The sequence below is a fragment of the Neolamprologus brichardi genome, chromosome 12 (assembly GCF_056152115.1).
Source record: "Neolamprologus brichardi isolate AB-2024 chromosome 12, ASM5615211v1, whole genome shotgun sequence".
NCBI lineage: Eukaryota > Metazoa > Chordata > Actinopteri > Cichliformes > Cichlidae > Neolamprologus > Neolamprologus brichardi.
Genome location: NC_142115.1, coordinates 23914248 through 23930569, shown reverse-complemented (window position 1 = coordinate 23930569; position 16322 = coordinate 23914248). Strand labels below are relative to the sequence as shown.

General features: G+C 41.5%; 2 protein-coding genes across 3 annotated transcripts in view; both read right to left on the bottom strand.

Moving 5' to 3' along the window:
• Positions 1–6928: 6928 nt before the first annotated feature.
• atoh1a (atonal bHLH transcription factor 1a) lies at positions 6929–10774 on the bottom strand. The gene is made up of 2 exons (XM_006789771.2): positions 8930–10774; positions 6929–8658 (listed from the first exon to the last, which is right to left on the bottom strand). Exons 1-2 carry the CDS (start codon positions 9201–9203, stop codon positions 7808–7810), a joined length of 1125 nt encoding a protein of 374 aa, XP_006789834.2. The 5' UTR covers positions 9204–10774; the 3' UTR covers positions 6929–7807.
• Positions 10775–10819: 45 nt separating this feature from the next.
• The window catches only part of grid2 (glutamate receptor, ionotropic, delta 2), a 507657-nt gene continuing 502154 nt past the window's right edge, over positions 10820–16322 (bottom strand). Inside the window, exon 16 of one of the 2 annotated variants that reach the window (XM_006789768.2) lies at positions 10820–15579. In XM_006789768.2, coding sequence (XP_006789831.1) covers positions 15115–15579 — 465 coding nt within the window. In that variant the 3' untranslated portion in view covers positions 10820–15114. The remainder of the gene's footprint in view (positions 15580–16322) is intronic. The other variant, XM_006789769.2, reaches the window with a different exon arrangement.

Sequence of the window (16322 nt, the reverse complement as noted above, 5' to 3'; positions counted from 1 at the left end):
AGCAGCAGAACTCTACACCAGGTGCATGTCAATGAATGTCTAATCCTGCTGCAACATTGGGATGGCATCAATGATTACGGCTGCTGTTGGGTATGTGATAGTGTGGGTGATATATTCTTGATGCATTTTGGGGCCCTTATAGCTAGTACCTTCTCAGCTCAACTTGACTCAACTCGACTCAGTTTTGGATGTTTTCCATTACAACTGAGTACCACCTAATGTGTGTGAGATCTTTATAGCAACGTGGCCGAAAGTCCAATGTCATCATTTGTATGCTACACAAAAATCTCAACACTGGAGGACATCGAGGTGATGGTATACCAATTCAGCTCAATTTAGTTTTATTTATACAGCGCCAAATCACAGCAACAGTTGCCTCAAAGCACTTTATATTGTAAGGTAGACCCTACAGTAATACATATAGAGAAAAACCCAACAATCATATGACCCCCTATGAGCAAGTACTTCGGCGACATATGAGGTTAGTCATTAATATACTGCTGCAGCATCACCCTGGTTTTTTTTGTGCAACCATTGCCCTCGTTACCAGGCTTCAAAAAAGGCAGTTTTTATTTTTGTGAAGGAGACGCTGTAAAATGATTCAGCAATGCTACTGACTAAGCAATCAGTTGCGTGCAGTCTCTTGATGTCACATTTTCGGATCACCTTGGAAACCCGGCTGAGTAGGTACTGAATGAGTACCTGGTACCAGGTACTGTACTAGCACTTATTAGAAAACCCTAAAAACCAAGTCAAGTTGAGTCGAACTGACCCCAAGTAGGTACAAGAGGAAAAGGGCTCATAGTTGACCTCTGTCAACTTAATGGTGAAACACGAATCCTTTCCCAACCTGTATTTGTGCATTTTATGCAAAACTGAGAAGTAAAATAACAACAAGCTTCAAGTGATCACCAATATTTGCATTGCCAAAGTGCATGTTTGTAATCTTAGAGCTGCAGGTACATTCAGTCTGCTATGTGGTTGAGCTACACTGACAGTGCAACCCGGCTGACCCTGCACCATCCTGCTCACAAAGTGTTCTGCTTGCATTACCTTATATTTTTATGGTTTTAATTATAGGTCGCGTGGAGGAGGGAGCAAATCTTTTTATATCAGAAAGACGTGTGGAGTAAAACTAAAACTTTTTTTTTCAATCTTCTACCCTTGAATTTTGACCTAAATTAATAAAATAGTTTTCATTGTCAGGCACAGCCACATGTTTTTTAGATGTGTGTCCATATTTATTCTTCCCCTCACACTCTTCTTTACTTCCTCTTATTTTTATTTAGGTCTTCTTCTTCTTCTTTTTTTTTTTTTTGCTAAAACCTGAATTCTTCTTTTTCTTCTTGTTAAACAGGACATAGCTTTAAGCCTTTGCAGTTCAGAGGTCTTGAAACCAAAACCCAATATGTGACATTGCACAGATGCTGGTTCTAGCCAATGACTGTAGAAAAGACCATTGACAGTCAATGGTTGTAGCCTGTCAGATCATCAGGGTCAGACTGATGCAGTCACTGCTTCTTCTTCTTCTTCTTTTTTTTTTTTAACTAATATTTAATTAATTAAGCCTTTTAATGCAGGGAGGAAGATTATACTAAAACAACCTTTGGTCACATTTTTAAAGTAAATACAGCCTTTTGAAGTGATACTAGGTGATGTATGACCTTGTGTTATGGCATGCACACATGTTTGTATTGTACACGTGAATCTGGCAGATAGCCAGCAAAGGTTACAGCTGGTAAAAATCACTGGTGTCAAGTTAAAGAGTTGGTGTCACACTAAAGAAGCTTAAGTGCGTATCAAGCTGTAAACACACAGACACACACACATACACACCAATGAGCTGAAGCTAGCTCTCTACATTCACGCCCTTGTGGACCTCTCATGTTTAAATGTGTGAAAAAGATAGTAATGCTCCTGCAGCCAAATCACTTCAGAAGCTTAGAGAGGTTTCCTTTCATGTTTGCAGAGTCTTGGTGGAGGTCTCTAAATGCAGACCGACTCCACAGAGGACGGGCTGAACACCCTTTGTAATCCAACCCTGGTGGAAATCACGCTGTGTGAAAAGGAGTAAAAATATTTGCAGTTAAGGTGTTTTCATATTGGGGTGGAGAACTGCAATTCAGGTCCTATAAATAGAAATAATCAAGGCACTGCTGAGGTCTATAGCCAGCAGTTTTATGTCAATAAAATTCAGGGAAGTCATTCCAAAAAAGTCATATAAATAAATAAAAACTATGTGAAATATTTCTATCTCATTTTAAAAGTACCCCCCCCCCCCCCCACACACACACACACAAAAAAAAAACCAAACAAAGAAAAAAAATAAAAGTTTACAAGATTTAGCACATAGGACCATACAGGAAAAACACACTCTCTTACATATAAAGACACACACTGAGTAATGCTGCATGCACAGATGTACCCAGATACATACTTTCAGATCAAAGCTTTACATCGTCAAACATGCAAATATAACATACACACCCCTTCTCTCAGGCATAAATACACACACAAAAACACACACAAAGCCATGTAACTGATTCCACAGGAGCATTGAGCTCTGTGGATAATTGGTAGCACCATTGTGCTGTTCTTCAATGGGCCGGTTACCCAAGAAGCCTCATGTTCGTGTTCATGTACATTTGCTTTGAAGGTGGTGGACACAAAGAGGTGAACCCTGCCCAGAACAAAGCCCTGGGAGACCCTGCTTCACCCATGGACATCTTTCATGGAGCGAACCGCAGAGATAAATGATCTTCTTCCTTGTCGTAGTGCGACTGCTTTGGTGTGTTCGTGTGCAGGCTGAAATGCTCTAAGGCTTGGGCGGCATGTAATCACTGAAACCACAGGATGTATTTTGTCAAAATAGCTTAACACCTTTTTTTTTTACAAGAATGGACAGCCCTGGGGTCTTAGACCCTTTCAAAATAAAAGGAGAAGTGTGCTTAGTAGTCTTTTCTTTTCTGTAACAATCACATTTTTTGCATTTTCTGTTTTGTGGCTCTTTTTAATTTTTTTAAATTTTTTTTTAGAGAATCAGGACATTATCTAAACTCAAACTGCTGACTTTGTTGCTTGAACCCTACTGAGAAATATCTTTATGCTTACTCATAACTTGATTTTCTAGGAGGAAATCCATATATACCCTACACATATATGCCATTTTGCTACTGTGAAGATTTTTAATTTTGCAGAATTTTCTGAAATTTGTTGCATTTTTAATGCCAGCGAGTCTGGGAGTGTGGATACAAAAATTTAGAGAGACACAAGTGCAGGCATGTGTGTAAAATGAAGCAGTGCCTGTGTGAGCACATCACATGTTCATACTCCTGTCTCATTTGTGCCAGCTCTGATCTTATCAAACAATACTTAGAACAAAAATAACTTTATCGATCTCAAAGGGAAATTCATACTTGCCATTAAATTACATGCCCATTGTTCAAGTTTTCCTTTCCTGCTAAGAGTTTAACTAATTTAACTAAATTGCAATTTTAAAAAAAAATCTATTCTACTTCTACAATATAAAAATAGGTGATTTTACACAGACTGACAATCATAAGCTCACTGAAAATGCAAAGTAAATCCATTTAAAAAATTTAATATTTCCCAAAGCATTACATAAATGCTGTCCTCCCACTCTTTGGCTGTTCCTCAGTCAGAAACACTGAGACCTGTGCTCATCTGAATCCAGTGTACCCTTTGCTTTATTTACAGTATGTGACAAGTTCTGTTTTTACCAGTAGTTTCACTGTAAAATTACACAAAGGATAACTTTATTATTCTGTGTCAACATTTCCAATGAAACTCATTAACAATTAATAGCATCACTGAGTTGGAGCATGCAATGCAACAGGTGCTCCTTGCATCACAGCTGCATTGTGTGTTTGCTGGTCACTATAGGTTACATTGCAATGCGTTATAATAGGCTAACTAATGAAAGGTCGGTTCTTTAGGCTAATATGAGGATCAAATAAAGATCAAATAGGTGTTTAGTTATTGTTGTGTGTGTGTGTTAGCCCTTTACAGTTGGTTAAACTGAATAGAAATTAAGTTATTCCAATTTTTGATTGCCCTTACTCTCATCCTGTTCCCTGTTGCTGCTCTTCTTCTCTTTCGTCCCCCCCACCAGCACCACACACACACACACACACACACACACACACACACACACACACACACACACACACACACACTCATTGTTCCGTCTCTATATCTGCCCATGGTGTCCTCACTCACTGCCCTCTCTCTACCTCTCTTTCTCTCTGTCTCTGAGACAGCAGATGGAAACTATGGCCCAGTTCTGCCTTTTGTTCTGGGTCCCCAGAGAGACCAGTGGCTTTTTGGACAGCACACAACTCGGCTCCCCATATCTCATACAAAATGCAAGTGCCTTTCTTTTCATTAAAAAGAAAGTTGGGGAATGCACATTTTCTGAATATATTTATAGAAATGAGCACGAAGGTACACAAGCCTCAGATGCATTGACTGTTTATCATCCCAGGACTTCACTGGAACTTTTAAACTTCTTAATGCAGGAAAAATAGAATTTAAAAAAATTATTTCAGTGATCCCTGCAGATTTAACCAGTTTGCACAAAACGTGCATCTTTTTTTTTCAGTGCTATGCACTGTGCATGATGCATTTAACTTTCTTATTCTTTTGGCGTCTGCACACGTAGAAAATATGTTAAAGCAGTAAAGACAATGTGCAAAACTTACATCTGAGTTCAAGCTTTAGCCACAAGCAAATTAAGCTCTATGTGCGTTTGTTGTTCTGTTTCTACTTTTTGCTTCTCCTTTTACTCGCAGCAGTATCCACACGCGTCAGGGGCCCCAGTTCTCCCGAACGCTGTTTTTTTTTTTTTTTCATAACGTCCATGCATTAATAATTAATGTGCCTAAAACAGCGAGACCTCCACCTGCCTACCAGCATCCCACCTGTTACAGATATGCTTTTTTTTTTAATGTCTTTTTTTTTTTACCTTGCAACTTTGTATATGTTTGTTTATAGAAATTTTAACCCTAATGTAGCCGAAAAAAATGTGTCGTTTTATATTAAGAAAGAAGTCAGAAAATTACTCTACCCTGCAAAAATAAGATAAAATAAAGGCATTGCATTATTAGAAGTCGAATCCTGTAGTTTCTGCGGTAAACCATCAATTTAAATCCAAATAGCCTGTTATATTATAGAAACTCCTCGGAAAGCTCAGCGGTTGTGGGTTTCCCAGTTAAGCCTGAGTATTTGCATAGCCCATCAAACATGAATGCTTTAGAAATAAAAACAAACTGCTTGGCTTAAACATAAAGCGTCGGGCGCCACATTCTTTATTGTGCACAATGCGTGGATATCGTTTTACAGCTAATCTCGTTTCATTTGTTTACTTATTTATTTGTTTTTATCTGATTCAGACAGCTGCAAACATCGCGCTGAATAACGAGAAGTGTCAGTGATTCTTTGAACCCGATCCTACACCAGAATTTGAATAGGCCTACTTGTTGTGGCCTCATTCTAGTCGGTTACGTCTTAAACATCTCTGCAGGGGGTTGGTGGTTACACAGATGATCAGTGTTACTGTTCTGGCTCTTCTGTATCCATCTGAAAAAAAAATTGTTTACGAAACTTGAGCTCGCTTCACCGCAAAACGAACTCGGCTCAAATTGCTGTCCGATCATACTCGGATACAGCTCTAGCTGCATAAATTCTTTTAATAATTTAACACGGATTCCTTATTATATTCCCCTTTATTCCCTGCCTTCGAGGGGCGAGCGCAGGGGCGCAGACTGCGATTGGCTCATAACAGTGGGTGGGAGACAGAGCAGTGACAGGTAGCAAACAGGTTGCTCACCATCATGAATAATTTCGAAGGTGCCTATTTTGCTCCTCTCCCCTGTAGCAGGCACCTTTATCCGCCAGGGTTTTTAAGCATTGTAGTAAATAGCCTGAAGAAAGAGGGGGCGGGGGTGGAGGGGACGACTAATTTGAGCCTGAGTCACGCAGCAGTCCAGGTTGCCAGAGCCCGCGCGAGCGGGGTGCGTGCGTTCCACGTGCGTGTTTGTCTAAGTTGACGGAGAGAAAGAAAGAGAAAGAAAGAAGCGGAGGCGAAGAAGTGTACACGTGTGTCAGTGTGTGCGTGTATGTGCGCGCACCCGTGTGTGTGCAGGCCTTTCTTTAATGGAGAAAAGTGTGTTCCCTCTCGAGTCAGGTCCTCGGGGACACGGTGGGGACCCGTGAGCGCTCACCAGCTGACAGAGCGTGCTTCACTGAGGCCATCCAACACCTCGGCCCACGAGCCTGCCAACAATAGCCTGAAATTAATGCACATCCCCCATTAATAAATCCGGTATTCACCAAATGGACAGCATGGCAAGAGTTCAGGAAAAAGAAAAAAAAGTTTGTTTCAAGGAAGCAACAGACTGAAATTAATTAAAGCGAACTTTTCTGTGTTGAAGAAGTCGAACACTGCAACTTGTAGTTTGGAGCACAAGGTGCAACAGGCCAGGGGGGGCGCGTGTACCTGCAACATATGGCCTACGAGCGCGTGTTTACATCACATTACATAAGAGAAGCTCAAATATTAAAAGCGTCTTTAATTAAACATAAATGCGTGTTTAAATTTCTGTTTTTTTTCCTCCTATAACTTTAGGGATAAAATCAAACTTCTTGGCCTATTTGTATTTGCCTAACTCATAAAATCTATGGAACCAAAACTGACGTTAACGTTATTTTATCGATTCAAAATTCGTTAAGGTTTATGCATTATATGTAAAAATTTGGCAATAAAACGTTTTGGTGCTATTTTACTTGGAATTTATCCATAGAAATAAAGAAATTATTATTATTATTATTATTATTATTATTATTATTATCATCATCATCATCAACAGGGTCACAGAAACAGAGACATGACATTTTCGTTTGCTTTTTTTTTTTATTATTTTCAAAATCAAATTAACATAACTAAGAATGGCGAATGATTGCTTTTTTCCTGGGGCAAATTTAACTAAAAAAAGCAAATCACATGAAACATGGGCTATGAGCAATAAATACATTACATACAAGAACAAAAACAGTTCTCAAACAAAGAAAAAAGACACACAAGCTGATGTGAAGATAAAAAAAAAAAGAAAATACAAAAGGCGGCAGCAATGATGGCTACATTAAATAGGCTATTTGTATGGAGTTGGCAGCACTACACTAACAAACAAAGCAAACCTCTATTTTTATATTTATGGTGTGAAAACAAACAAACAACAAACAAAGCCTCTGGCTCTTATAGTTTAAAGTGCACATCATTAACTTTTAAAGTTGCAAAACAAAAATTCATTTTTACAAAAAAAACAAACAAACAAAAAAAACATAAATCACAACAAAACTCATTTCATAGCTACAAAAACGTCTTTACATTATCAAATATAAGCAATTATCCATAAACTTGTGATTTTTTGTGGAAGACAGCTTTTTGGTTGGAGGGACGTGGGAAATACCCGTGGCAGTGCTGCGCGCGACATGGCAGAGGGGTCTTCCAACCACGTCTCCATGGAGACTGAAAAATTATAGGATAGATATTTATTGGCAGAATCGAATTAGGCCTTACTCACATTTTTAAAAAAAAGGATCTTTAAACGATGCAACATGTTAAATTAAACATTAAACTTCTTTTTCTTTTATTTGCAAAAAGCAAGAATTTCTCTTAAAAACGCATTTCGTCAACTCAGGACTATCGCTATGATTGACACGTTTTATGGACATTACTTCACTGTAGGCTATAGAGAAAGTTCGCTATACTGTGTCTTTATGTGGGAATTTAGAAGGAAATTGTGCGGTGATGGTGTGAGGGCAGCTTCAGTTCTGAAAGATCGTCTTCTTCACTCGAATGAAGCTCCATCGCTATTTCATCCGAGTCACTGAAGTGGGAGTGCGGGGAAAACTCTCCGTCGCTCCGGGGAGACGCTTTCCTCCCATTTGCAAACTGCGAACTGCCCGCCCGAGCAGATGACGAAGGAGACGGGGAACACATCGCTTTTTCAACTCTAGTGGAAAACGAACTTTCGTCGAAGGAGGAACAGAAGGGCACCCCGCTGATGTGCACAGGTAAGCTGCTACCTGAAACGGGCGCAGGGTCCGCTGCTCTGCAGGTTGAGGGAGACTGAGAGGCCCTGTCCTTCATCCCGTCATAACCAGCGGTGGATGAGAGCATAATGTCACACTTTGGCGAGCTGGTGTTGTTGGAGATGTCGTTATTACTGCTGCTGCTGCTGGAGGAAGAGGAGGAGGAGGAGGACACCGGACCTTGGAGAAGCTCGGCGAGGGCGTTGATGTAAATCTGCGCCATCTGCAGAGTTTCATACTTCGAGAGCTTCTTGTCGTTGTCAAACGCTGGGATGACGCTGCGCAGCTCATCAAACGCATGGTTGAGCCCGTGCATTCGCCTTCTCTCACGCGCGTTGGCGGCCACTCTCCTTTGCCTTTGAATCCCGTTGACAGGCTTGTGGGAGGGGGCTCTCTGTCTCACGGAGGCCTCCTCTTCGGGCCCGGTGAGGGTGCCTTTAAGGCGACACAACTCCCTGACTTTGAGAGAAGAAGACGTGAGGCTCTTGGCAGGTTTTCTGTAGCTCTGAGGGCTGGGATGGCCTGAGGACCCCGGGGAGCCACTCTCTGAAAAATGAAAAGAAATTAAGCTACACTATGGGTTGTGAAAAAAGCGTATCAGTACTATTTTAGACAATAAACTCGTTACAACTTTCCAACTGCGCAACGTTATACTTTACATAAAGGAAGCGCTCCTTCTGTTTATATTTAACTTCCAGAGCTTGATAAATTACTTCAGTTACCACCAATAGCCCCTGCTGCCTGTTGCATGAGCCGGTTTTTAGATAATTAACGGGAAAGCTGCTCAAAAGTTGCACGCACTGGTGCTGTTCCTCACCGTGGTAGGAGCCGGTACTCGGACATGGCGAGTGCCGCAGGTAGTCGGGTGAAGTGGCGTGTGCCGCACAGGTGCCAGAAGCGGAAGCCAGCCAGGCGCGTGGGTCGCTATCGCTGTCCACGAGCGTCAGCCCAGGTTCGTAGCGGGACTCCTCGAACTGTTGCTTCCCTCCCCTCTCCACCTCTCTGGGGCTCCCACAACTCTGCTGCCGCGAGTGCGTGGCCGGCACCTCACGTGCGCATTTGTTCCAGCCCTCCACAGTTAGGACATCCATGATTCCCCCCAAGAAAAACACTGTGGAGAAAAAAAGTTATCGGAGGCACGCACAGCTATGTTGTCTCACCGTGTGAATGTGAGTGTCGCGTGCGAGACTCCTTCTCTGGTGTCTCAAGGCGCGGCGTCGGTTTAAAAAGCGGCACGCGCCTGGAAGCCCCCCTCCTCGCGTCGGTCGCGTGTTGACGTCCAATGAGAAGTCTCGGTAAAGCCCGAGAGAGGCGATTATGACCCCCCGACGCTGGACTGTTTATGATAACGTTACAATTTAAGGGGGTGTTTAACACAAGGGAGGTAAGGGGAACCTCCCACAGGACGCACGTGCAAGTGATGACGGTTTTTAGGTGAGGAGCGTGGACGGGAAAAGAACACCTACCTGCTTCTGAGCCCGTGTTACATCTCAGGAATGACGGAGAGTAGGGAGAGGGTTAAAGAGGCGAATGGCAAGGTTCAAGTGGTTAATTTGCTACCCACGGCAGTGGAAGCGGCGACTCAGTTAATTCATTTAATGCTTTCCACTGTAAAACCGCTTCAGCCAAAACCAAACTGCTGGATTTCACCAGTAGCAGAAATGAACAAAGTTGAGGAAGAAAAGTCGTGGGTAGATGAAGCGTGACCAAAAGCCAAAAAAAAAGAAGAAAAAAAAAGAATGTAGCGGTTCCTGGGGCTCGCGCGCTCATTCATTCATTCTCAGATCATCTCCAGTTTCCATTTTTCTTTTGTAGCGGCTCTAAAACCTTTTGATCCAGCTCTCGGAACCGCCCTTTCGGTAAAAAAAAAAAGGGCTTCACAGGGAACGGAAACATGAGTAGGGGTCTCAACACTGTTTCCGTACTGACACAAGTGGCGCGCGGTTGAAGGGTTCTCTCGCGCACACACACGCCGACGTTATTGCCAAACTTCACTATGCCTTCTATAAGATAGGCTACCTTTAGAAAAAGGAAATACGGCTTTTAAAGCTACAGTTAAAAAAATCAACGGGAAGCAAATTGAAGCACGTTCAGTCTGATGATCAAAGGAGCCGTGCTTACCGAGATGTAAACTTTAGGCATCTGGCAAAAGAGCAAGAGGATGATTGCTGATGGGAAATGGGCTCAGCGCAGTCAATTAGAAGGATTAGAAGAATATGCAGAAGATCGGTGTATGGGACACAAAGATCAAGAGATGCAAACCCGAATGTAGCTGCCAAAGTATCCTGGTAATATTAAAAAAAATCTAACCAAATTAAAATGAAATAAACTTATCAAATAATAAAAATAAATAAAGAAAGAAAAACATTTTTTTGCGTTTTCATTCATAATCCGCGAGATATCCACGACACAATATATAGCAAGGAATTGTGTGAAGGAACCCCATAATTTCAGAGATAATCCGACATCAGTCTTTTCCATTTTTTATTCATGTATTCATCATGGGGACGTCTTGCGGGCTAGAGGTCTGGCGCCGAGCGTTTGCCCCCTCTTCCCACCTACGAGCCCCCCCCCATCTAACGGGCTGTGCCGGGCTCCTGAAGCTACCGACAGGTTGGATATTGTAGCTGACGATTATTAAAGTGTCGCAGCCACAATGGAGACTCTATGTTCCATTGGTCACGCCTGGGGGGCTCCTCGAGGGAGAGTGGCGGGCTCCCATTCCAGTGCGCGAGAGGAGTCTGCGTGCTGCCCCTTCTCATTCCCATCTCCCTGGAGACAGGGGCGCGACGGGCACGAGACTGGGGTGAGGGGAGCTGGACAGGGATTTCAAAACGTATCTGCGTTTCAACTAAATCAACTAAACCCGCATAGATCTGGGATTGCTTCGGATGAAGTAATCTTCTAAATGTGTAACTTTAAAATAGGAAACAACGGAGCTTCCTGTTGCTGAAAAATGAAGATCATGGAATTTAAATACTTGATGTTTTAATTGGAACTCACTGGAATTCATCCATTTTACCTACAGTGTATGAGCAGTGTCAATAAAACTCGAAATTAACAGCATTTCAACTAGACTCCCTTCATTATAGCTGAATATCTGCTAAACCAGTATAGACTTAATCTTTAGTAAAATCATATATAACAAACCTTTGTGCATGTCTATATTATTTTCTTGAGGGTTCTCATTAAATATATAGAGATCTATTACAAGTTATATTTTATGCCATAAAAAGAATCCATAGTTGTTTTAGAGTCTATAATCTATATGCTTCCTCTTCAAAAGGGTGAAATGTGAGTGGTTAAGTCTACATTAAGTTGCTTACAGTGATCTCAGACCTTTAGTTCAAATTTGCTGTGGCTCAGCTGTGTCCATCACTGTCTTCCATTAATTCTAATTAGCTCTGGGAATGCCTGACAACCATTCAACTCATCACTGAGTGCTAACAGTAAGATCAGAGAGACACTTGTGGGAGCTATGTAGTGCCACTATCTGGTTCACAAAGGCTATTGCAGTGTAATGCTCCAGTGAACTTGACAGCAGTCATCCTCAGCAGGATCTCTATCCAGCTGTTAACAGCAGTATACGGGCCTTTGAAGTGATAGTCTATGTGGGAAAGACACAAAAGCTTAGCTCAGGCTTGAACTTCACACGTATTCCACACATGAAATGAACTCACAAAACATTTGTACTCACTTCTATCATGATTCTGGCATCCAGTATCTGGACCAACGCTGCCGTAAAATACATGAAAACGGTGAAAGCTGTGAATTTAAATCTTTAGATGCTTCCTTTTTAAAAAAAAATATGTGAAGAGTTTTCCCGTGTGTTGGGGACCAGGAAGTGATATGTTTAGTGCAGTGTTTCTCAGTCTGTGGTGGGGTTTAGAGCCACTGCAGGTGGGACACAGCCAAGCAGGTTAGAAAAAAGCAAAAGTGACACTATGTAGAATTACTTTTTTCCTCAGAAATAAACAATAGTTTGCTGATGTTACTGTGCTAATGTTTACATCACAGAGAATTCATCTGGTTGGTTATATTGTAAAGAATTGATGAAATTCATGGGGCAGCGGGAACATGCCAAAATAAGTTTGAGCACAGCTGTTTAATGTAATAAATATCCTCTTCTTTAACTAATTATTCACAAACTGTTGTATTTTTTCATGTTGAATTTTGAAGTGTGACTTTCCTTTGATGGTTGTCTACATTAGCAAAGACAACAAATACCATCCCACTGTAGAAAACCTGTTTATTAGACAAATTATACACAGAAAGCTTTGCCACTTGTAACAGAGGCCCCAGTTTGTTCGGTTTTTGAATAATATGCAACACATACAACAAAATAGGCCTATATTAAATACTGTACATCATAAATTTTTGAAAATTATCAAGTAAATCCTGTAGTTCTATGTATGAAATTAAAAATGTTAACAGATAGCAAAACAGCAAGTTTGTGCATGCTTTCTTTTTAGTGAACTTGCCACTTTTTGTTATTTAGCTAGCAAATAATAAAATGAACTCAGGATGACATGAGAAAAGCAAACGGTTCGTGTGTGTTCATGTTTACCATGGGCAAGACAAGGGAAAAGCCAAATGCAGCAATGTGACTGCTCAAACTCAACACCAAAGCCCAATGTGATATACTCTTTTCTTTTTGTTAAACAAAAATAGCATTGACATGTAAAATATACATTTTTATAATGTCTCTTTCGTTTATACTAAATAAAATTTTTTAAATGTCTGTGTCCTATTTGTCATTCGATAGCCATACTGTAGCCTAATATAAGAAAAGAATGCCTAAGAACGCTTGCTTCAAAACACTGTGGCTTGACTGAATTCTCTACACACAACATTTTGCAGTTTTAGTTCTTTAAGATAACAAACTGAAAACTTGTTCTAAACAACTATAGTTATCAATTATTAATACAGCGTTAGTGAAAAAGGTTTGGTTCCGTTTTACCAACCCTGCCCACCCCCCACCCGTGACCCATAAAATATTCCTTTAATGCTCTCAGTGTACCATTCCCCACCCCAAAATGCACCTTAATGGTCTCATTTTAATTAATTGGCACTTAAAAAAACAAACAAACAAACAGACACACAAACAAAAAGTTTTATAAACAGTACCCTTAACATGAAAAGTATGAAACAGAACCGCATTTTGGACTCGTCTCGCAAAAGGCAGCCATTGAGTTGTGATGGCCTTTGGATCTTCTCCATAACTTTCCCATCACCCGCAGCACAACCACTGATCTGTTCTTCTTAAATAGTCCCAGTACACTGATATATTGGGTTTAACTGGAAGCTGGGAGGTTACAGCGAACTAGTTGTCACGTAAGGCCTGCACTGAAGATGCTGTTGCAATGGCTTCTCCTCAACACAAAATAAAACTCCATTTCACCACTTGAACCTGATAAGAAGTGATTCATGAACTTGATGACATTACAGAGTGACATTTTTATCTTTTTTAAACACCCGAGCCATGGTAGCAGTAAAAGTAAGCAAAACAAAGAAAAAACAAAAATCAAACGTCTGAATGACTTAATGATGCAAAACCAGAGACTACAGCACTCATTTAGCAGTTTTTCAAAATTTGCTGAAAAATAAAAAAACAACATAGACAGCTTAGAACAATGTTAATTTTTTTCTTGTACTTCCTGACCAAAACACATTCCACGCATTAAAATCTATTTTTTTTTCCAAAAACAAAATTCAATAAAAGACATATAATAAGCATAAGCTTTTTGAAGTCTTTCAGCTTGTCTTTTATGTTTTTTTTTTAGTTTTTTTTTAAGCTGCTTTTTACTATACCTCTTAGAGTCAGATTAGAGGATCTCACCTTGACTTGAAAAGCAGATAGCACAATACAGGTGAGAAAAGAAAAGGTCAGATCTACATACAATCACTTACAGGTCTGTGGGCACTGGTACAGTGCAGTGGGATTGACAAAGAGTTTAATGTGCATCAGAATGGTGAAAACAGTTTCAAGCTGATGCACCAAAAAAAAAAAAGGAAAATAAAATGGCAGAAGTAGTTTAAGATTGATGCACCAAACTGGCAATTTCTACAGTGTCATACTGTTGCACTGTCATGGCATTTCAACAGTTTCCAGATCGATGCACCAGGAAGGTGTCGCTATGTGTTCAGCCTTCTCTTTAGTCAGGCCACAGTGTGGACACCATCTTGGAGATGATTACACATTTAGAGCCCCAGGTATTGGTGAAACGCCACCAGAGAAGAGAAAACAGCGTGAAAAGGCAGAGTTAAACTGGCGAAGTGGAATCTTCCAATATTCATTGAGTTGGGGCCTTTTCAAAACACTACACGGGCTGTGTACTGTATGTATTCCGAGGGCCACTGACAAAAGTATATGTGTTTTATATACCTTCACAAAATAACAGCCCCATAATTGCTTAGTAGTAGAAGCCCCCTTGAAGTTGTTTCATGGCTAAAGAGATCACCAGTCATCCACAAATGACAGCCCTGGAGCTAACAAGAATATAAGAGTATTTCCTGGAGCTGAACTAGTATAAACTAAACCCTCCGAGACGGGAGTTTAGATAGTAATAGGAGTCAGGTTGTTTCATCAGATCCCGTAACATGAGGCAGATCCCATGTCATAAAACTGAAACAATAAAAAAAACAAGATTCCCTTTCACACACATCTCAAAAATAATCCCCCAATCACAAGAACAACAACAATAAAGCAAAGAGTCAAGCCCCCTCCCGCACCCTTTCCCCTCTTGCCCCTCACCACCGTGGTTTGCACAAATGAGGAACACCCCAACAGACTTCCACCTCCTTTGACTTCCCCATGTATAAAATAGACACCCCTGGAAACACCCCAGCTGAAACTGAAAACAGAAAGATTCCTATGTACACAGATCTCCACCTTCTGATTTTCAAACTTAGCCACATCATATCTGTTCTACCACCTATGACTGACTAGAACCACCTCGCCTCCTCCTGCATATAACTTCCCGAAACAACCTTAGCAACTCCTCATATGGAGGTGCCCCTGTCTGGATCATTGCCATAGCCAAAGTTGGGTCCTGGACCTGTGGGCTGGTAGGGAATGGAGGACATTGTTTTAATGGGGCTGCGGAAGAAGCCACCATTGGGGGCCCTCTGCCTGAAAGGGCCCACCCCACCAGTCCGGTGGTCCTGGAGGACACCCCCGCCACTGCCACCGCTACTGAAACCAGCAGAAAATCCAGCGGCGGCTTTGGCGGAGAGGCTACGGCTTAGGGTCTGGATCTGCTCAGGGATGAAGGTGGTGGTGGTGATGTGGGTGTTGCGGAAGTCGCTGATCTGCTCAAGCGCCTGGCGGGCAGCAGGTAGAGCATCCATGTCAAGGGGTGTTAAATCGACGGAAGAGGTGGAGAACTGCTTGTGGGGGCTTTCGTCCTCGGTGCACAAGCTGTTAACCCGGCGGTGTAGGTGCTCCAGGTCGATCTCCTTATCGTCCTGTAGGTGGGGAGGGGCAGGGAAGGAGTAGAACGGAGAAGAGGTGATGGTAAATGGAAAGAGGGGAAAATGTTAATGGGAAGTGAGGGAAAATGGAAAGAAGACATTTGAAAGGAAAGGCGAGAAGGGATGGGATAGAAGAAAGATCGAGGGAAAATGTTTAAGAATGGGAGATGGAGATAAGGAGATATGGAGAAGGACAAGATAAGAGGAATGCAAATGGGAGGGATAAATTGAGGAAAGTTGGATAAAGGAAGAGAAGGAGGTAAAGGGAGTAAAGGAAAGGAGTGAGGGTAGTGCAAATACAGGAGTAAGGAAGAGAGGAAGAGAACAACAAAGGAAACAGAGTATGTGCAGAGAGGACATAGTATGGGGTGTATTTGTATTCAGCAAAAGGGATGTCATCCATCCAACCAGTATAAATGGTTATTAAAAATAATAGTGAGAGCAAGAGAAAGGTGTTAGACAAAGCAGATGGTGAAACGATGAGGGCGGGACAACAAGCAAACATGACACACGATTTCAAGTCGTTGTATTTGCAATAGTTCAGCACAAAAATGTTTTGATGGTCACAGGGAAACATGGATTTGGCAGGAAGCGGGGACAGCAAAAAGAGAGGAGGGGAAGGATGGAAGGGAAAGATAGAGAAGCACACTCTGAGCTGTGGTCAGGATATTGGAAGAGAGAAACATACACACACTTGTACAAGGTCTGTAAGGGAGTGCAGATAATCTGGAATACCA